The sequence below is a fragment of the Cryptotermes secundus genome, unplaced genomic scaffold (assembly GCF_002891405.2).
Source record: "Cryptotermes secundus unplaced genomic scaffold, Csec_1.0 scaffold250, whole genome shotgun sequence".
In the NCBI taxonomy this organism is placed as follows: domain Eukaryota; kingdom Metazoa; phylum Arthropoda; class Insecta; order Blattodea; family Kalotermitidae; genus Cryptotermes; species Cryptotermes secundus.
The window spans coordinates 1610708-1633109 of NW_019738873.1; the positions used below are offsets into that span (position 1 = coordinate 1610708).

Genomic DNA, 22402 nt, shown 5'->3' on the forward strand with positions numbered 1-22402 from the left:
CGCTTGTGTCCTGTATTTGTATTGCCCTATATTCATATTTGAATACCGTGTAATGATTATATCAGTACATGCATTAGTTATCTTGGTGTACGAGTTTCAGGAAATATTCCTTAAATTGACTGAATTGTCTTATCATTAAGGAAATATGACCTTTGGATGAAATTACACCATGTACGAGGGTAAGTCAATAAGTAAGTTACAAATGGATATAGAACTTAAACAAATAAGAGTACTGATTTGAAAAAAAATGCTTTTATTTCTCAACATAATCTCCCTGTACACTGAGGCACTTGTCCCATCGTTTCACAAGCCCTGAAAACCAGCAGCATAAAATTCTTTGGGCTGCTGTCAGAACCAGGCGTGTTCACATGGCATGGCCTACCTCATAATGCATGACAGGTTATGTTTTCACAAAGTCTGTGCATTATGGGTGCTGCGAATGCTGACCCCACAACACAAAATGCAAAGAATGGGTCTGGCATTACAGCATCTCAATTGCTACCACGATGAAAGACACGATATGCTAGCCCAAATTGCCACAGGTGATGATTCTTGGGTTCACCATTACCAGCCTGAGACAAAGCGTGTGTGAATGCAGTGGAAACATCCTGCGTCGCCTGCCAAAAAAAGTTTAAGGTGACACCATCCTCCAGGAAAATGATGCTCACAGTCTTCTGGGATCACGAAGGCATACTGTTCACCGCATTCCAGCCTCAAGGACAAACTGTAAATGCCGACTCCCACTGTAACATCCTCAGGAAACTTTGTAAGGCCATTCAACGGAAGCATGCAACCTGTCATGTGAGGTAGGCCATGCCGTGTGAACATGCCTGGTTCTGACAGCAGCCCAAAGAATTTTACGCCACTGGTTTTCAGGGGCTTGTGAAACGCTGGGACAAACGCCTCAATGTGCAGGGAGATTATGTTGAGAAATAAAAGCATTTTTCAAATCAGTACTCTTATTTGTTTAAGTTCTATATCCATTTGTAACTTACTTATTGACTTACCTACGTATATTGGTAACATACTGAATGGCATAAATATAAGCTTACATTAAGAAATAGTGCTTTCAGAAACTAGAAACTTTATCGTGGATTCTTGAACACCAACTATATGAACATTATGTTGGGCACAAATATCTGTAGCTTTCACCTAGAATGCTTGCTTTCAACACTGCTGATCTCTGCATGTAGACAAAACTGTAAGTGCACTGGACTTTTATAAAGCATGTTGCTTCAAATTTTCATAATTCATTGAGCATTTAGTTGTAGAGTTATTAATCATTCCCACTGAAATGAATTACCCTGAATGTTGTTGAGGCATTGATCTTTGGTATTATCAATATTTTGGAAGTGAATACAAATATTCTTATCATGAGACTGAACTCGGTCAATGCCTGTAGTAATTTTCCCCACTTCTCCGGGTGACATGGTGGCATGAAGGTGGCTTTGCCAGATGACATCATATGATTTGTAAGTGTTTGTTGAAACAAGTTGCATTATTATTATTTTGGAATAAGGTACATTCTTTTCATAGTAATATAGTTTTTGAACCAGGTTTTATTGATCAAGTTATATATTTTGCCCTGTAAATAATATGGTATCATTATACTGATAAAAGTTGACATTGTTGGGATAATTTTGTCCCTAATCAACTTCAGTAAATGTTTGGCTACAGTTATAAGCATATCAAATTTTCAATGAAGAAAATAAGTTGTGTTTGTAACAGATATTTTTATGTATGTTCATATCAAGGCAGATCCAGTTTAATATGTCTCTTTGTATTTGTGAAGTTTTTATAGTTAGGGATTAGGAACATGATAATGTTAACGGAAGCTTCTGAATTCATTCATTAATACAAACTGCCGTGTATTGACATGTATTAATAAATATAGTAAACTGTCGTGTCCAGATAGGCTGTGGGGTGCAAGAAGCCTTCTGTCAGTTGCTGCTGGTGGTTTTCTCCCTGGGATAAAGTGGCTGGAATGTGAACCTGATCATTAGCCATCACCTAATGGCACCCTTTCCCATGGCTTCATATCTTGCAAATATACTCTTGACCTTACTTCAGTGGCACTATTAAAAGGAAAGAATATTGAGTCACTAAGAAATAATCTAGTTGCTGTACTTATCATTAATGACTGGTTGGAGGATTTCGTGTGCAGTTTTTAAGTTGTCTGTCCAGTTGTATTTAATAATTATTACATAGTAAAATTGGATTTTACTCCAAATGATTCTGAACACTGTTTTTGAATATATAATATTTACAAAAAACAGTCAGTCATCCTCAGGAGATGCATCATCAGAAATTCTGTTTTTTTAGCTGTGGTACTTTTTTCTACCATATTGCAATAATGATTACATTTTTTGAAGGAATTTACACAGTTTTCATATTGTGACATGTCTTCTGGAAGCCAGAATTGCGAAGCCAAGAGAGAGCCATTGCTAGGGAACGGCTCTACAAACACTCCTGTTGCCAGACAAAGGCTCAATAGCTGTCATGTGATGGTTGAAACAGACACTCACACAGCAATAGAAGAGCAGTTAAAAGCCGACTGGCCATCACTTGTAACATGGCTTTGACTATGACTTTCCCCATGTGAAGACAAGTTCCCATTCCTCCACTGTGGCCCTGTAAGTCATAGGAGGTTATGAAAATGGAACCCAGTGCCTGGGGTTTTAATTGGGCCAGCCTATTCGTGGGGAATATAAATACGGGAACCTTACCCTTAAAGTTGAAGGAGTCTCAAATCTGAAACAGTAAAATATGGTCATGAGTCCTACGGGAATTTGACCTGGGAATGGTTGCTAGCAGCAATTGTAAACGACAGACCTGGCCTCTCAGAGAAGGTGCCCCACATCAACAAACCTGCAACTGTCTGACAGTAATAAAAATGTGGTCTTGGGCTACAGGTGGGTGCTTGACATGATGACAGACTGGCTTACTGGCCTTTGGTCATAACATAACTTTGACTTTGACTTTGACTTTGTTTGTAGCCAAGGACCTGCACACATACATAAGGACCTGTTCTGTATTCAAAAGTCGACATTTAAGTACAAATATTAAACTTACACTTTGAAAAGCTTTGATTTGGTCAGTTATGAATTATGCCTGATCTACCTGAGAGTATGCAGTGGACGATCACTCTTGAAAACTCTGCAGAACAGAGTACTTCGCGCCATTCGAAGTCTGAACAGGTGCACACCTGAAGAAAGCAGTCTTCTGGGATTTGGCACCGTGTATATGTGGTGTTAACTGACGTTTCGGAGGAACGTCGGTTAACACCACATATACACGGTGCCAAATCCAGAAGACTGCTTTCTTCATAGCCACCGCCGTGAAAGCCTCGAATCTTACAGGTGCACACCTATCCACAAATTGCACATGGCTTTTAAAATTCCCTACCTGTATAACTACATAACTAAATTATGCAGGACACTGGCAGAAGTAATCCTAAACCATGTAAATCCAAATGCATGTGGTATTTGACAAGGAGCAGCCAGGCACAAGAAGTAGAAGTATAAGAGGCTTAAACTTTGGCAGTGTTCATGCCTGCAACCATTCAGGAGGCTTAAACTTTGGCAGCGTTCATGCCTGCAACCATTCAGCTCACTACCTGCAGTTTCAGTGTAGTTAAGTAAGTTAAAGGATAACCTGCTGCACAAGCCTATATTGGCAGAAAACCTCTGTATATCTTGTATACATGTTACATACGAGAGTGCAGTGACAGAGGGTGCACAGCATTCATAGCGACCTGGATGTCGTAACAGCATGGACATACTCATACTGAAACTACAGTGCATCAAACATAGGGCCTGCATAGAAATACTGACCCTTCCCTCATTCAAGAGGAGGTTCCATTTTGAATCACATACGTGTATAGAGGAGAATAAAAATATTTGTCATGGATTTCAAGGAGACTGAAACCAGGAATGACTGTGCTGGCAAAGGCTAGCAGCAATTTAACTGACCAGCTGACCAGACATGGTCATGAGTCGCGTGTGACCTAGACCCGAGAATGATTGCACTGGCGAGGGTCAGAAGTAATTGTAAATGACAGACCCACCCTCTCATCTGAAATGGCGCCTCACATGAACAAACCCGCAACTGTCTGATGGTAACAAAAATCTGGTCTTGGGCCATAGATGGGGCTTGACAACAAGACAGACCGGCCAGCTGACCATCTGTCATAACATAACTTTGACTTTGACTCTGAGTAGGAGGTTAATGTGAGGTGGTCGCCAGCCTATGAAGATGTGAGCCCAAGAGCAGAGGAATGCCCAGTGTTGGAAAATGTTACCCGGCAGCGCAGTGATGGCGGTGACTGAGAACACTATTCCTTTTATGACAGTCATTTGCAAAGTGTAATCATAAGTTGTATAAGAGTCCAGTAAATCAAATGTTGAATCTGAACCCTGTCTACAGTGAATTATCATGTGAGAGTACGTTAAAACTCTTGACATATGCTGTAAGTATACCCAGAGAAGTGGTATGATATACAGTGATACTATAAAGTTGAAAGTTACAAAACAAAAAGTAAAAGTTAATAATTAATGAGATGTGTATGTGCTAGTAAGTTATGATTATTGTAGTGACCATGTCTTCATAATAACTTATGTCTAGTTAGTTCTATTTCTGGATTGTATGAATGGTTGCTTAATTGAAATAAACATGTTAAAAAATGAAAATAAAATATGTAATACATAATAAAGAGTTGTCATATTGTTGTAACAATAATAGATCTTTGTCGTGTCACCTTTAAAGATTGTGTGTATTGTGGTTTAGTGATGACTGGAAATTTTGATCTGGTGTATGCGAGATGTATTGTATTGGTTTCTGTGTGAATCTTTCTTTACATTCAGTTACTATGGTGTTCATATTTTTTGTTATGGGGTGTTTCTGTTAATGTTGTGTAGTGTAATGATGTAACAAGAATAAATATCAGGTACCCAGAAAGTTGTATTAATTGTCATTTAAAGTAAAATACAATTTTAGTAATCATGTGGTTTCATATGCAGTATTTATTCAGTCTCTGAAAGGCACCATAGTAAAAGCTTTGTACATCCACAGATGAAAGACTGACTAAATACTCTCTCACTGATATTTTTATCCACTCCATTAAATCCAATATAAAGCTGAAGCTCTGCACAACTTATAGCCAATTTTCTCTTATTCTGGAAGATACTGTTCACTTTCTTTTTGATTAAGAAAAATTCATGTGGTGGTGTTTAAATACATTATTTATTTACTGTTGACGTTACTATATATCCTGCGCGTTTCCTGGAATTAAAATTTAAGTTACATTATTGTGACATGGTAAGCTGCACATAAAACCATCCCATTTTTAGTTTTATTTTAGTCTCACATTGGTGGCTAAAGAGAACTATCTCCTTGGATATGGCACACCGTAGTCTGGTAGGAATTTTCCTTTGTTTTGTAGAAATATACAATCTCCATCTTCAGGGTTAAATAATAGAGCCAGCGAGCTACTCTGCTTGTTGATTGCAGGTTTGTTTTGGTTCCTCTGATCCTGAAGATGGAGGATTTCCCTGAAATAGGAGTGTAGTTGTACCAGACTACATGGTATCACATCCAAGACGTTTCCTTAGTCTGGTCCTTTGTGAGCCAAACAAGTCCTTCTGTAGTAGAGCAGTCTGCTGTTTGTGACATTTCTTTCCATATCCAGTATCACAGTTTTGTTCCTCTATTCAGGTTTTGTCCCACCAATGTTGCTGTTGCAGATATGTGTACAAAGAAAGTATTGTCTTCATAGAAGAGAATACTTGGCAAATATTGACATTGGAATATATTTTTGCTCCATCAGAGACAAAACATTTTTTCCGTGTTCTGTACGCTATTTTGTCCCTGTTCACTACACTTATCCAAATGATGGACAAGACTCTTTTTTTATATTTATAACTTGTAAATGTTTGTGTCTTAAACCAGAAACCTGTGCATGGGATTTCATGGAATGATGAGTTTAATGAAAATGTTAAAATGTATATAAGATGTTTTATTAAATTTCACTCATTTTTAGGGAGTAAATTCCTGCACATGCCAGATTGTATTTTGTCTGTATAATGCTGTTATCCCAACTTTAGTGGTAATTATTGTCAAATGAGATAAGATGCTGATTATATATTGTGAAGTGACCGATTTGTAAGCATAATCCTAGACACTGAATGGATCAACTGATGAGAGCCACAAAAGTAATTGGGATCATCAGTGTCCTGGTTGAAATTCGAACCTGATACCAGTCAAAAGACATACTGCATGGGCTAACCTGCATGAATCACTGCCCAGTGTTATTAAAGAAGGAATTTTTATGTGCATGTATTTCTAGATGCATGAAAACTCCAACTGAAATAGGCTGTAAACTTCATTCATTGATATAAGGAAGAGTAACCACTGCCTTGCATCATACATTCATCATCTTTAATCATCATAATCATATTTATGCATAAGCAACATCACATTTTATGTAATGTAAGTCTAAATCATGAACGTAGTATGACAAAACTGTTCAGCCCCCTTTCCAGCATGTGTCATCATCATAATCAAAAGGCCAGGGTTAGACCCTAGCTAGATTTGTGGTTTTCCTCCAAGCAAATGTTGGGCCAGAATTACCCACATTAGAATTCCTTTAACACAAATGCAGAACAGATAAAAAATGTTTCCTTGAAATGTACTCGTATTCTCCCATTATAAACCACTCTGGGAGTGATCATATTTATTCAGCAGTTGACTGCAGCAGTGCCATCCCTAGGGTATAGCAAATGGGACAGCTGCCCAAGGCCCTGCACATCAACATTACACAGTATGGAATATTTCCTGTGCACCATCCTACCTTTAAGGGTAGCAAAATCATATACTAGTTCTTAAATGACAATTCCATAGCAAGTTTATGTTGATTTGAAATCAACAATATGTTTCCCCATCGTTGTACATTATTGATAAGTCATAATTACCTACAGCTCTGAAAAGCTATATTCACTGCTTGACTCTGAAGTAGAAAGGCATAACACTGCTGCCAATATAATAACCAAATTATTACAGTCAGCCAAAGATCATGACTGAGACTGAAGGCAGCAGAATAAAACAGTGAAAGAAAATGTCCTATTGGTTTCTTAATAATGAGCTTGTTCATAACTTACAAGAGACTCTACAATTAAAATAAGGATAAAGATACTTTAATTTTTAAATTATGTATAAATTATTTTATTTTTTGAAATGTAAATTACAATTTCATCTCATTAATGATTTTTAGCTTAATTTATTTCCTTAAAAGGGACTTATGTGGTCATGATGCTTTTGTGTATATCCCCCCATTTCAAATTTTGAGCCAGATTACCAACTTATTGAAGGTTGGCGTGACATTTATTCCAATGGAGGCTGCTGCGACGCTGTAGGTTTTTGATTTCCTACATTTAATGTTAACACCTTGACAGATGTGCAAATATGTGAGGCTGGGGTGTCACTATATCACTTGCTTTATAATCCTGATTTATGATAAAACAGAAACATGATATATGGCTTCAGCATTCAACTTGAAGGTTTGCCAGAACATGGGTAAACCCTCAAAATTCAATGCAGTCTGGTCTCAAAAGCTGAAGCCACACGATCAGCTCCACCCACAGAAACCTTAGGACCAGAAAAAATTGATGGCCATGAGAAAGTCTTGTTTAGTTTTATGTTTAATGATGGTAACTAATTATACTTGAGAACCTCAAATCCTATAAGACCTGAAATATTGTTTGTAAGTCAACTGTTACAAATATGGTGACAATGCAAAACTGAGGTTGTATCAAACAAATTTAACATATAGAAAACCTGTACTTAAGTAGTAGATTCGTTAAAAAAGGTGAAATGAAATTACTATAATAACAGAGTACTGGGTCTGTGGCTTAGAAATCTGTGAAAGATTTTTTGTAGGTTTTATTAGTCTTCACTGGAACTCCACATTGTTTAAGTGTAAATATAATTAATGCTGATAATAAGGTTGCTTGTGACACTATGTAATACAGTAGGTGGTTTCAGAGGAACATGTTGCTTCTGTCTTCAGGGTCGAAGTGAGTAGGGTGAGGAGGTAGGCAAGGTGCAAGGAAATAATCACTCAGATCCACGTGAGGATAAGATGAAATAAAACTGTGTCTGGGCCAATAAGAATGGTGAACAGGAAATTCCAGAGGTAAAATAAAAATGACCTGCTGTTATTGTTTATTGAAAGGGTCAGTAATTAACAGTGGGTGAAAACCTTACAACGAAATATATATAATTTGTGACACTATGTTGTGTGACAGTGTGTGACTTGTGGATAGATGATTTATATCAGACAGTGCTGCAAACTAGTGAGGTCTTTATATTTTCAGTGTGACAGTGCACAGAATTTTAAAGCTGTGAATTACAAGTAAGTAATGTTTTGATAAATGTGTGTCAGAGGAGAAAAAGAAAGAGTATAGAAGGAATTATTAAAATGAAGGGTTCTCTGGAAAAGTTTTGTAGCAAGGAATTTGAGGAATGTGGTTTTCATGTAGGCAGCATGGTTATGACAGGTAAGTTTCATTTTTTGTGATATTACTAGTGATTCCAGTATACATAAAAATGAACTGCATTGTAAGTAAAAAGTCAGGCCCCGTGAAATTTAACCCTCAGGTTTCTATCATTGGCCTGTCTCATTTGTATAAAATGTTAAGGGCCCAATATACACTGATTTGCCACAGACTCTGCACCCGTATAGAGATGGCTCTGGGATGCAGCAATTGCTGAATCTTTAATACTTTTTATTTCTGTATATCCTTGTTATTCTATTTTACCTGTCCTAATTTAGTTGGCTTACAATTTTTTGTTAGTGGGCACGTTATCTCTTGGTATTGTCACTTGAATCAGTCTCAGTGTATACGAAGGGGGACCCAAAAATAACCGGAAACGACCTGTTGCGCGCGCATGCTTTGTAGTTACGAGTTGTGCTGCTAGGTGGTGTTAGCTGGGGGTCTCCCGCGGCTATTAGTGAGCTGGCGTCAGTCTGAGTTAAGTGGTTTGTCTGTGGTGCTCTGTTGTGTGCATTCCTGTTTCAACCCTTTGGCGATTAGTGAGATGGCCGACCAGAAGGAACAAAGAGTGTGCGTGAAATTTTGCTTTCTGTTAGGGAAAACTGCACTTCACTCTTCAAGTTGCGGCAAACATTCATGCGGTTTTCTCTTTGGTCATCTCCGAGCAAGCGAGGAACAAATTTTGCAGACACCCGTCTCATGTGCAAACCTTCGGTTAAAATTCGCTGGACCGTGCTCCATGAGATGTTCGTTTCCTCAGAAAGTTGGTCAATGGGCTTTCGACGATCTTCATCAATTTCACGCACACTCTTTGTTCCTTCTGGTCAGCCATCTCACTAATCGCCAAAGGGTTGAAACAGGAACGCACACAACAGAGCACCACAGACAAACCACTTAACTCAGACTGACGCCAGCTCACTAACAGTCGTGGGAGACCCCCAGCTAACACCACCTAGCAGCGCAACTCATAACTACAAAGCATGCGCACGCAACAGGTCGTTTCCGGTTATTTTTGGGTCCCCCCTCGTAGATTTACTACTCATTCTGTCACCATGACCTCACTTCCCCACATGAAAATTACCCGAATTATGGAATGCAATTTATCCGTAATATCAGCACAACTTTTATTTATTATCAACTTGAAAATTAATTAATGGAGCTTGGATTCAAACTGCCTAGGTCCCTCATGGAAATATGATATAATTTAATTTAAATAATTAAAAGAAGTATCATAGCTTTAAAGGAGCCAGGATGACATAGTCAGTATAGTGACTGGCTGTGGGCTGGACGACCGAAGTGTTGGAGTTCGAGTCCCGGTAGAATCAAGAATTTTCTCTTCTCCAAGACATTCAGGCCAGCTCTGGGGTCCACACAGCCACCTATCCAATGTGTACCAGGGTAAAGCAGCCAGGCCGTGAAGCTGACTGCTCACCCCAACTAGCACCAAGATCAAGAAAATGTGGATCTATATATCCACTCCCCCATATGCCTTCATGACACAGTGCTTAATTAGTTAAAGACAGGGACATCTTTATTCTTTCTTACCTTTGTCATAGTTTTAAGTGTATTTGTATAATTTTTTGTATTCCTCACTTTTATTTGAAGTGTCTGATTTCATTGTTGGTGCAGGTAATTGTTTCATGAATGATTCTGAAAACTTTATGTCAGATTTTAAGGAAGATCCGGGGGTTCAGGGCATATTAAGTCCTACATGTCTTCTTCTCAACAGTGGTATGACCTTGGTAGTTCTCTGGTGCACTACCCCTAACTTTCTTTAGTAGGGTTTGAGGAAACAAACTTTTGAGCCACATAGGAATTCATAAAGCAGCGATTCAAAGTTGGGAGCCCAAAATAATTTTTCTTGGTTTCAAAGTGTGTATCAGCAATGGACAATGAATCACACCCAAACTGAGTATGAAACATTTCATTGGAAGTTGAGCCCATTTATATAAAAAGCCAATCATTAGGAAACCACACTTAACTAATTGTACGTCAACATGAAAATATGTTGAAAAACTGAAATGTCATATTTTTCAGAATATTGTATTCCTCTGGATTATGTTTTTTTTCTGCAGACAGGACTGATGATAATGACCTATATATGCATAGATGTTTTTGCAGAATTCTGTGGAGATCTAACTGCTATATCATTTGTATGTTTCTGATTCAAAACATTGTCCTTCCAGAAACATAGTTTTTAACATATAAGTGGCAGCATTATCTGGCACGCATTTTAAATTTATGTTTTTTTGCATAATCATTGATGTTCATTATTGACTCCAAAATTTAATTAATATATTTATTCAGGTGAAAAGTGGAAGCTTTTGTGCAGTTAAGGGATCAACCCACATTTTGTTATGTCTACACAGGATATAAAGATGGGGCTAGCGAGCAAGCGGAAAGGACATTGGAGGTACAGGTGCTGGCAGAAGTTGTTCCTAGCTCTCATAGGCTTCCCTCTGGCTGCTGGACTCTTATTGGCGTTCGTAGCAATATTCCGAGCAGTGTTCGTTCATCAGCAAAACCAGTCCGTTCTCCATATCTTAAATAATCAAGTTGTGGACAAAATTGATGAAAGCCAGATTATGCAGAGGGCTGAACGATTGGCAGGAGCACTGAAAATTCCTTCTGTATCATATGCAACAGACAACCAAGAAAAGGAGGCTCTCCTGCAACTGCAACAATATCTGCAAACGAGTAAGCGGGAATCCTGCATAGGGTGTAATTATCATTGATCCCCCCTCCCCTCTAGAATTAATTGTTCTATATAAACATTTGCAAGATGTAAGAAACTGAACACCACAAACTGTGATAGTTTCTTGCATAGCAATGTGGATGTAAGCATTTCATTGGGACTTCGAAGAAGAACCAATGTCATTGCAGTGTAGAAATTAAAAGCACTAACATACATAAAAGAATATGTTTCTGTCATTTATTATATAAATGGGGAGCCCAATTTATTTGGAAACGCTTTGAAGAAATGTGGAAGATGAGCTTAGTTTCAAGAAGACCAAGACGCAGAATCGAAAACACTCAAATTGATTAACAAGTAAATGGCCTTCATTACAGATTTCCCACTGATTCACAGTGCAACTTTCATAAAGAAGGAAGTTATCAACACGTACAGTCTCCTGTACACAGTTGAGGGCACAATCAAAGGGAAGCTTCCATATTTGCTTGCTTCACATTTAGATGTTGTCCCAGTTGATCCTAGCACTTGGGAAGTCCCTCCTTTCAGTGGAAAAATTATCAACAGAACGTACATCTATGGAAGAGGTGCTATTGATGACAAATGTGGAGTACTGGTAAGTGAGAAAAATAAGGAAAACTATATTCACAGAACTGTTATTGATGCTCCAAGTTAAATCATTCATGAGTTCTATTATATATGAGCTCCTCGTTAGACAAACATCCTGTGCTGTTCTGTCCAAAACTACAGGTTTCTTTACCATCTCAGGATTAATTTGTCATACACTTTTGACATCACCAGGCTTTTGATAAAAAATTCTCAAAGAACATTGCATTTGAAGATGCTGAAATATTTATTTGTGGGCAAAAGGAAGAATGACGGGAAGAGGGTAATGAATATGGCATGAAGGAGTCTGCTTTGCTTGCCACTGTTTGCTCACTGGAAACATTCTTTTGCTGTTGTACGCACATGAAACTTCGTGCAACATACACTGTCTTTATGAGAGGAGCAAAATTGCTTAATTTTTGCAGTCCTAGCTTGTGATTAAGTTCTCTAAACATATTTTCTTTTAAGTAAAAGCAGGCTCTCTTGCTATGAAATACATTTTATAACAAAGAGGCACATGTAGCACCCTTTCAGGTATAATCTTTTCATTTCTGAGACTCTAATAATAATAATAATATGTATTACATACTTGGAGTAAAACCCTTAATTCAGGAGAAAAGTAATTTTAAATAATTTACTGCTTTGTTTAAAGGCAAACTTTGCACTCTGTCATCTGTATAAGATTAAGTAAATTGACAGTATTGGTGAAGAATCATTAGAGTAGATTAAAACAGAATCAACGAAACCAGTGTCATATTAAGATTTTATTTTCCCACTGAGATTCTTTTTCTACTGCTGGAGTACATGGCATGATTAAATGTAACTGCTTAAAACAACACAAATTATGATTCGTATAGGTAATGTATAGCCTGTAATGATAAGAGTTAGAAATTTAACCTTCAATCCCTCTCCAGGGCTCAATTTGTGCACAGCCCTGAACAGAACATGATCTACAAAACTATAAGGTTTATTTTGGACTCTATCCATCGTTTTGTATAAGACAAAAAACCACAACATTTCAGAGACTGGATCTGTCTCCGTCCTCAGGTGGATGGGGCAAGATAGACCTATTCAGATGGGCCCATTAGAAAGAGCTAGTCTCAACCAAACGTTGTGGTTTTTTGCCTTATACCAGACGATTGATGGAGTCCAAAATAAACCTTATAGTTCTGTACAGCATACACCAGCATCAGAATCCTTTAAAGAACATGATCTAGTTCCCAAAATGATAAAAATGTAATCTTGAGATTGACATAAACATGAAAGCACAGGCATGAAAGTTAGGAGTGTAATTTAATGACTGTCTGGTGGTATCGTTTTGATATTGATATGGAAAATACAACTTAATATATTGATTCTATTTTGTAAATTTTAAATTATACTTCGAAGTGGTATGTACTAATTAGAAATTGAATATCTCAGTTATAGTACTAAGTTTTCACATCACTAGACCATTTTCAGTAAATGTATAATGTACCCTTCACCTCTGAGAAGTATGAATATCTCTTACAAGGATAGGCATACTTGGCTGTGAACAAAACCCATTCTTTATAAACTGTGTTCTTTTTTTCACACAAAAAATAATCTTTACCTCTGAGCTCTGTAAAATGAAGATAAGTTGAATTGTGCAGACAGCCTTGGTAAGATACTGGTTGCTTGTTTGCCTGGGGATTTGAATCTACAGAAATAAGCAAAGATGCCTGCCTCTCCTACCGTGCAAGTACTGCCTAATTCACGAAAACGCTCAATGGCATGAGACATTCATAGGAATGTGTGATCCCGTTGCCACCATATATGGGCAATTCAGGCAAATTGTAAGACATTTTACCTTGAGCATCTTGCGCTGTTTTAATCTAAATGTTTTAAACCCCGCAATTGTAGAGTAGAAATTTGAAGGTTTTTGTGTAGCCCAGGTACCTGTATGGACATTGCTCAGTAAAGATTGTCAAATGCTTTGAATGTATTACCTCAGAACCTGTTTTGAAGAATTACTATACATATATTTATGATAAAACAACTGATTTATGTTTATAACAGTATTTATTATGTTTAGGGGATTATGGAAGCTGTTGAATACATAATACAGAAAGGAGAAAGGCCACAAAGGACATTTTTCATGGCTTTTGGGCATGACGAAGAAGTAAGTTTCAATTTTATGGTTATTGGTCATTGCTTTGTGTCTGAAAAAGAAATGTCAACATACTGGTTTAATTTTCCTACATTGTTCAACAATTCATGTCCTGAAAATAGTCCCAAACCAAATTACACTTTGTATTGTTATGGTACATTATGAAATAAGTACAGTAAAGAGATCTCCCTCTTTTAAATGCTTATATGGACACAGTCATAATAAATTCTTGAAAAGAGCCTGATGTTTTACTATTATCATAGGTTTGTCTTCTTTTGATCTCTTTTGTGTAACATCATGAATTTAATGTTTTCAGAAGGAGCATTGTGTTTCAGGCAGTGCTTAGTAAATGTGAATCCTAAACTTTACCATTGATGCCTTATGACTACATGAAATTTACTTACTTTCTTGCACTCTTCTCAGAAATATGTGGGCAGGACACAGCTGCTTATGCTACCAAAGTGTACTCCCTCAGTAAAATCACATTACCTGGGTAAATGGCAATATAGCAGTAAGGCCACATGTCAGATGTTTAAAAAACCATGTTCTTTGATTGCTTTCTGTCTATTTTGTTTAAAGTGTAAGGCCAAATGGACATTAAGCACTTAATACATTCTCCTTGTGCCACTGGAACTTGGTTATTGTGAAAATTTCAGAGCAATAGACACTTAGGGATGAAGACTACAGGCTTCTGGGTTGGTAAAGAAAGGTAAAGCTATCCCTGTAACAGGCTGTGAGGACTCATAGGGTTTTGAGAGCTCAAGGCTCTCACATTTCCAAGACAATCGGCTCACAGATGGCAGTGACAATTTCAGCCTTATGCACTGGCTGCCCTTTATGCCCCAGAAAGATTCCTGGTACTCATTTCTGTTAGAGGCTGAGTTGACCCTAGGGCCATAGTGTGGCTGGAAGGAATAAATCAGTTGAAATATCCAGTGACCTCATTGAGATTCGAACCTGCAACCTTCCAGCTTGTAGCATAGTGCCTCAACCAACTATGCTAGGCTTTCGGGTTATAATGCTATATAATTCAGAGAAAGGCAGAGCAACTTATCACCCCCATCTTCAAGGTCAAAAAGTAAGCCACGCAAGAAGCCAGCGGCAAGGTGAGTTCAGCTTGCTGCCTGCTTTCACTAGTTTCTTGCTCTTGGACCCTGAAGATGGAGGCAATATTGTCTTTCAAAACATCAGGCTGCCTCAAAACTACATATCATTACAACTCGGAGGACTGTAATCTTCATAGTCATTGCATGGCAATCATAAATCCAACCTAGACAGGGATGTTATAGAACTGTAAAGTAAAAGTAAAGTTGTCACTGTGCTTAACTAAGCAATGTGCCATGAATACGTATGGGAGAGTGGATGAATAGATCCATGCTTTCTTGGCCTTGGCACTCGTTGGAAGTAAGTGGTCAGCTTCACGTCGTGGCCGCTTTACTCCTGGGGAATGCACCCCCAGTACCCATTGAATAGGTGGCTGGGTGAGCCCCAGAGCCAGCCTGCACAACGTGGAGAAGAGAAAACTCGTGACCCTACAAGGACACGAACTCCAAGCCCTCAGTTTTCCAGCCCATAGCCAGTCACTATATCAACTGCATTATCCCGGCCTGTTATAAGTGTATGAAACAAATTTGGCATTGCTATGCCTCAATGTTGGCTGAACAAATGACACTCCAAGCACCTTTGTAAGAATTCTGTTACATTTATGACACTGCTCTTTAGGACACTACAGTGTCTTCATCGGTTTTCTTTAGCCCTGTATGCCATACCTTGTAGTACTGCAGGTATCCAACTAACATTAAGCATCGACTCTGACTACTACATTCAGCACTCTTAGAAAAATGGCTGTAGGTTCTGTTTGTTTCATTTTTGTACTTTAGAATAGAGTGAATGGCAGCTGTCATTCCTTATTCTGCAAACCCATGAGCAAGAGCGCAACTTGTGCAATGACTGCAGTGTATATCCTTTCAGTACATCATTGAATTAATATTAAGTAAAATGTTCATGATCAAATTACACATCTGGTGTGTTTTCATTCATTTCTTGCTCTCTGCTAACATTTGGTGATGTAAAATAAAAATATTGGTTTATTTTACTGTTTTGTATAACTTCCATTTCAGCAGTATGTTTGATTCTAGATTTCAGGGAAGCGGGGTGCTCAAGAATTAGCAAAAACTTTGAAAGCCCGGGGAATTGATCATCTGGATTTTGTTTTGGATGAAGGTTTTCCTTTAACAAAGGATCTAATTCCAGGAACAGATAAGCATATTGCCATGTATGTATGACAACAATAGCTTTAATTGTTACAAATTACATTTATCATCTTGCTAACATATCACTGAATTGCATGTTACTAGGGACATACAGAAACTAATGAGCATGATCAGTTTATGTTTCTTTAATTGACATAATGAGACTAATAGTTATTTGACCAATAATTGTATTTGTTTTCTGCAATCAAAATACAGGCCCAGAGTATATTCATCAGTACCTTTTTGTAATCCTCTGTGACAGACCGGCTGTAAATAATTTATCATTTTGTCAGAAGGCTGCAATGTAATTCCTCACTAAAGGGGAACAGCTCTGCTGCAGACACTCTTGATCATCTTTGTCATGTCTGTGGAGACTGCTGCTACACTGGATGAGACGCTTCGAAGATGTCAACAAGGACACTGCCAGTATGCCTTGTAGCAGTTGACCAAGAAGTGCCACCATGAATGCAGTGAGCAGAAAGTTGATGCACCTGTCACAGAAGACCAAAGGTGATGGTTATGGGAAATGTAGAACAGCTTGGCAATGGGCACAGTGCTGTGCAGGAGATGGTAAAGACTTTGGGATACCAGAAAGTTTATTGTCATTGCATTCTCTGACTGCTGATGGATGAGCACAGAAGGGCACACCTGGATGCGTTGTCACAGTTGCTTCAACGATATACAGCCAATGGTGATCACTTCATACTAAACCCTGTGACTAGTAATAAAAGCTGATTCCACCATTTTGATCCCAAAACAGTATGTTGGATCATTGAATGACATCATGCTGCATCGCCATAGAATAATGAAGCTAGAACCATAGTCTTGGCTGGAATAATTATGGGAACAGTTTCCTTGGTTGCCCAGGAGTGCATACTGGTTGATTTCCTGGCCAGAGTGGAAACTATTAATGCAGTTTTATTTATTTAGGAACTCCTGAAACTGTGACATTCCCTTCACGACAAGCATTCAATGAAAATACACTTCAATCCTCAACACAATAATGCCCATCCTCATAATGCACATCTGACATTGGATAAAACTGAAAAGTTTGGCTGGGAATTGCACCCTTGTCCTTCCTACCCTCTGGACTTGGCCCCTTCAGACTGCTACCTGTGTGGACCCATAAATGTCACATTGTGTGCCAGCATTACAAAAATGTTGCAGCAGTCCTGCAAACCGTTCATGCATGGTTGCAAAATAATGAAACAGAGTTCTACAAAAAGCGGCATATTCAAGCTTGTGCAGCATTGGCAGAAATGCCTGGATCATTCTTGGGATTTCATGGAATAATAAAACAACATCTCCAGTAACCCAAGATGGTATATGCTTTTGTATATGCACTTTTGATGTAATATGTATTAAATGTGCTCATGACTTTTAGTATGGCCTACTTAACATTTACTATCTTTTCTTCTGTGTCTGTGTATTTCACATCAAATCAAGTGACTTAAATACAAAATAAAAGGTAACCTTTTCCTAAATATTGCAGGAATTAAGCCTGCAATATTTTTTGATCTGATATTCTAAAGAAATAAGATTAGGAAAGATATTAATATTGTGACATGCCACCTAAAAGCTGGAGAATGGAAGTCGAAGCAAATGTCCGTTGCCAGCCAACAGCTGGGTAAACACTGTCCCCTCAGTGGAGTCAGCCATTGCTAGGTAATGATTGGCTACACATGTTCTGAAGGTATGCTGTATACAAATACACAGTTTGCAGATATAGTAACGACAGTAATTACAATGGTTTCCAACACAACATGATCCCAAAAGAACAGAACAGAACCCTTCAAGGCAGTGTCTGCTATCAAGGCTGCCTGACAGTTACGACCAGGAATGAGCCATGAGTTCAGAAGCTCAGAAATAGAAGAAGGCAGAAATCAGACACTGAAGAGGTCAGAAGAAGTGAGAAGGCAGAAATGAAGTCTTTATTTTGTGTGTTGTAGTTACAGCAACCTTTAGAGTGTTATCATTGTTCATAGTTGCAAAGTGTTGTAGGTACAGTAAAGCTGAAAGTGTTATAATCAATTATAGTTCCACCTGGTGCATGTCCAATAAATCAACTAACCAGCCAAGCCCACATCTAAAGCCACTAATGCACGTGACAATATTGTATTCAAGAGGTACCCAGCTCTGCCTTGGATGGGTTGCTGCCTGTCCAGAAGAAGGCTTGCCATTATTTTCCTCATTCCCTGAATTCAAATGTTGGAACAGTACTTTGAAGTAAACCACAATCACCTCCTCCCAGATTAAATAATTTTCCTGGGGAGTAAAGTGCGGCTGGCGCGTAAGGCTCACAACCTTACCGCCATTTTTGAGCCGATTGTCTAGATAATGTGGGACCCTCAACGTCTCACAACCCTATGGGCCTTCATGGCCTGGTACAGGGATAGCTTTACTTTTTACTTACTTTATGTAATGCAAAGAGTTGGCACACTGTTGCTAATAACCCAAATATATGTCAGGATAGTATGATTTATAATCATCAGGACACTGGGTACATCTTCAGTATCATTATGTTTACAAAGAGCATAGGAACTTGCCTTTACATGAAATTGTTGTCTCAGCATACATTTTAAATCAAAATGTCAGTTACATGAAACCTAATTTTGAGACTGATGTTTAAAGCCCATGCCAGCACTGCGGGAATGACTTACCAAGCAACTATCAGGGCTGAATAACTTAACATAATAAGTGCATAATAAAATTTGGGTTAATTCCATCACTTGAAGCAAAGTCTATTCACTTTTAGTGCAGTGTCATTGAAACATTTATGGAGTAACATATATAGTGCAGTGAATACGTTAAGGTTTCCAGAAATGATGAAACCAGTCACAGAAATTCTGTTTTTCACTTCACACAATTACCATTGTTCCCTAGATTTTTGTTTTCACTGGTATCATCACTTGTGTGATCATCGTCATCCATTGTTAGAGTTGATGATTAAGTAAGCCTAGAAATTATAAGTGGGCCAAAAATATTTTGTTTTATTATTTAATATCTGCTGTCTCCATTATGTTTGTTTTATGTCACACAAAGGAAGTTTTGAAATCGTACAACGTTTTGGTTAATCTGTTGAATATTGTAACACAAAAGTGAAGGTGCCCCTCAGTAAACTCTTACCGCACAGGCTCCCCATACGTTAAATGCAGCATACTCTTTGTTAGGGTCGGCATCTCGGAGAAGGGCACAGCCACTCTGGAACTGAGTGTATCTGGTAATCCAGGTCACTCCAGTTTCCCCCCAGAAGAGTCAGCCATTGGCATCTTGGCAGCAGCTGTTGCTCGACTGGAAGAAAACCCACAACCATCACTTCTTGGCAAAGGACCTGAATCTGCAACTTTTAAATACCTGGCTCCCCATGTACGTAGCAGTATCACATCTAGATCCTGAAGGGTTCTGATGATGGTGTGTAACACTCACAATTACTCAGTTACACATTGCACAGAGTCAGAAATTACTTCTGCATGAACTATGAAAATGTCTAACATACTTATGAAACATACTTAAAATAGAATTCTTTTAGACTTGGCGAAACATACATATTTTTTTTGTATGATGAACCATTTTTGACCAATGTGACAAAGTTACATATTGGATCATCATGAACCAAAATTAAATTATCCTTTAAATATATATTGTTTTATATATATTTAGTAATTGTGGATATGAAACATGCAGACAAATTGATATCACTTCCCTGTCATACATTTGTCTTACATGATTCATACAAATAATTCATATAGTGATGTACTGAGCAATCATATGTGTCTGTTTTACTTATAACCACTCCCTAATAATTATATAATATTTGCAGTCATTGTTACTAGTCTAAGCATAATAGTTGCATGAAACTCTGAGATAGGACAGATATAATCATATGATGCTACATGTTTACAGCATAATGCTTCTACTTCGCATGGTGATTGAGCATATATAGGACATACAGAGGCGGGACAAAATAATGGAGACACTACAAATACTTTACACACTCCTTTATTAACCTGGTGTTGGGCTACATTTTGCCTTCAGTACAGCCGCAGTCCTTCTTGGTATTAACTTGTACAAGTTTTGAACAGTCTGTAGTGGAATTTGATAGCATTCTTCTTGAAGATTACCTTCAAGTTGCTTTAGAGATGTTGGAGGTGGGAACCTGTTCCTCATGCTAGTCTCCGAAACTGACCAGAGTGGTTCAGTGATGTTCAGATCTGGTGCTTGTGCTGACCAAGGAAGATGTTGAAGTGCACCTTCATGATCTTGAAACCATCACTGAACAGTTTCAGTGGTGTGAATGGGGGCATTATCATCTTGAAAAACTGCCTCAGAAATAATTTCTGGATCATGGGGTGCCCCCGATTACCCAGCCTGTCCACGTACTCCCTTGCAGTAATTCGGCCATGAAGGGCAATAATGGGACCAACAGAATACTGTACCACAATATTGCTGCCCAAACAATCACAGAACCTCCCCTGCATTTCACTTTTGGAACCAGGCATTCCGGAATGTAGGCTTCTTTGGGTTTTCTCCAAATGTAAACTGTTCTTGTGGTAGGCAACTGTGTGAAGTATTACTCATCTGACCAGATCATGCGCACATTTCCAGTGTTCAGATTTTATAGCCATGACACCATCGTTTATGTACCTGAGCATTACTTCCAGTAGTCAGAGGTTTAGCAACCAGAATTCTACTGTGAATGTTGGATTTGTGAAGCTCATGTCAGACATTTTTTGTTGAAACAGGGTCTTCATGATGAATATTCAGTTTGCTGTCACCTATTCTGCAGTAGGTCTGTGATTTTTCAGAAGAATTGATCTGAATATATGATGGTCTCTTTTTGTCAATGTTGATTTTCGCCCACTTTTCCTCTTCACTGATTCAGAAAATTATTACAAATTTATTACTTAAATACGAAATTGTTCATGCTTAGTGGAGCCTCTTGAGAGTACAGTTTTGACGTGTGTTATGGACAGATGCTATAATAACTGGATGCCACTGGGTAGGACCATATAAATAACTGTGTTTATTTCTCAGAAAATGGTATGAGCACTGACTGTACAGATGTCACAAGAATAATTAAAAGAAAAGAAAACTGTGAAAATTACAAACTTGGATATCCCAGGAGTAGCAGTCGAAGTGTTAAGAAAACTCTGTGTAAATTTTAAGCATGAAATGTGTTACAATTAATATTTTGCTGGACATTATCCATCATCTTGTCTATTCTAAAAACAGTCTAATTTCTATTAAAAAACACAACGTTTCGGGAACTGGATTCTGTCCCCGTCTTCAGGTAAAACCTACTCAGTTGGGTCCAATAGACAGAGCTAGCCCCTATCTCCGGACCTAGGTCTGTAGAATCAAGCTCAATTCTAATTGTGGTATCACATTACATTTATATTCTGCTTTAATCTGTAATCATAGAAACATTAGTCATAAGGATGATGCAGTGACATTGCTTTTGAAACTTCCTGTCTCCTTAGGTTTCTTTCTTTTATCGTCTTCTCTATAACAACTTGTGGCTAATTTCTGGCTTGATGGCTCGAGAAATGGAACGTGTGGCTCTCACTAATGCTTTCGTTCGCACTACCACTGCTATTACGGTGTTTCATGGCGGAATTAAGGTAATCAGTTTTTTCCATATGACTGGACAGTTTCTAATATGTATTGTTAATGATTTTGTTTTGTTTTTACTAATGTTGAAAAAGGAAAAAGCAAAATCAATCTATTCACAGCACATATCATAAATCAGCTATTTCTGCAGGAAGATTGAAGGGAGTACTTATAAAGAAAAATTGAAGATTTCTTAACATTCTTGAATGATTCCATACTTATGAAAATGTAAAAATTTATGTACTGGAACAACACATATGGAGATGTGTACAGCCTCACATTCAGTTTAGTCATTGACCATAAAACTGTGTATTAGCTATGCAGACTAGGTGACTGTAAACGAGTCCATAACTAAATATAAATCCTGGCCGCTGCTACATCTCTGTAAGTATCTATTCTCATATATTATTCTAGTGACCCATAATATGGTTAGAGACAATTGAAATGGGCTGCTCATAGTACTAACCAAGAACCATTTCCTTACAGACTTTTTGACACCCAACATTTCTGATACATAGTTAGATTATAAAGATCAACATGAGACACACACAAAGTCCAATATGAATAC

General features: G+C 38.0%; 1 protein-coding gene across 1 annotated transcript in view; it reads left to right on the top strand.

The window, feature by feature from the left end:
* Positions 1 to 22402, top strand: part of LOC111871099 (N-fatty-acyl-amino acid synthase/hydrolase PM20D1) — a 33645-nt gene that overhangs the window by 6701 nt on the left and 4542 nt on the right. The window contains exons 2-7 of the mRNA XM_033754121.1: positions 10919 to 11246; positions 11619 to 11854; positions 13898 to 13984; positions 16111 to 16247; positions 19395 to 19590; positions 21705 to 21845. Of these exons, the coding sequence (XP_033610012.1) occupies positions 10928 to 11246; positions 11619 to 11854; positions 13898 to 13984; positions 16111 to 16247; positions 19395 to 19590; positions 21705 to 21845 (1116 nt within the window). The 5' untranslated portion in view covers positions 10919 to 10927. The remainder of the gene's footprint in view (positions 1 to 10918; positions 11247 to 11618; positions 11855 to 13897; positions 13985 to 16110; positions 16248 to 19394; positions 19591 to 21704; positions 21846 to 22402) is intronic.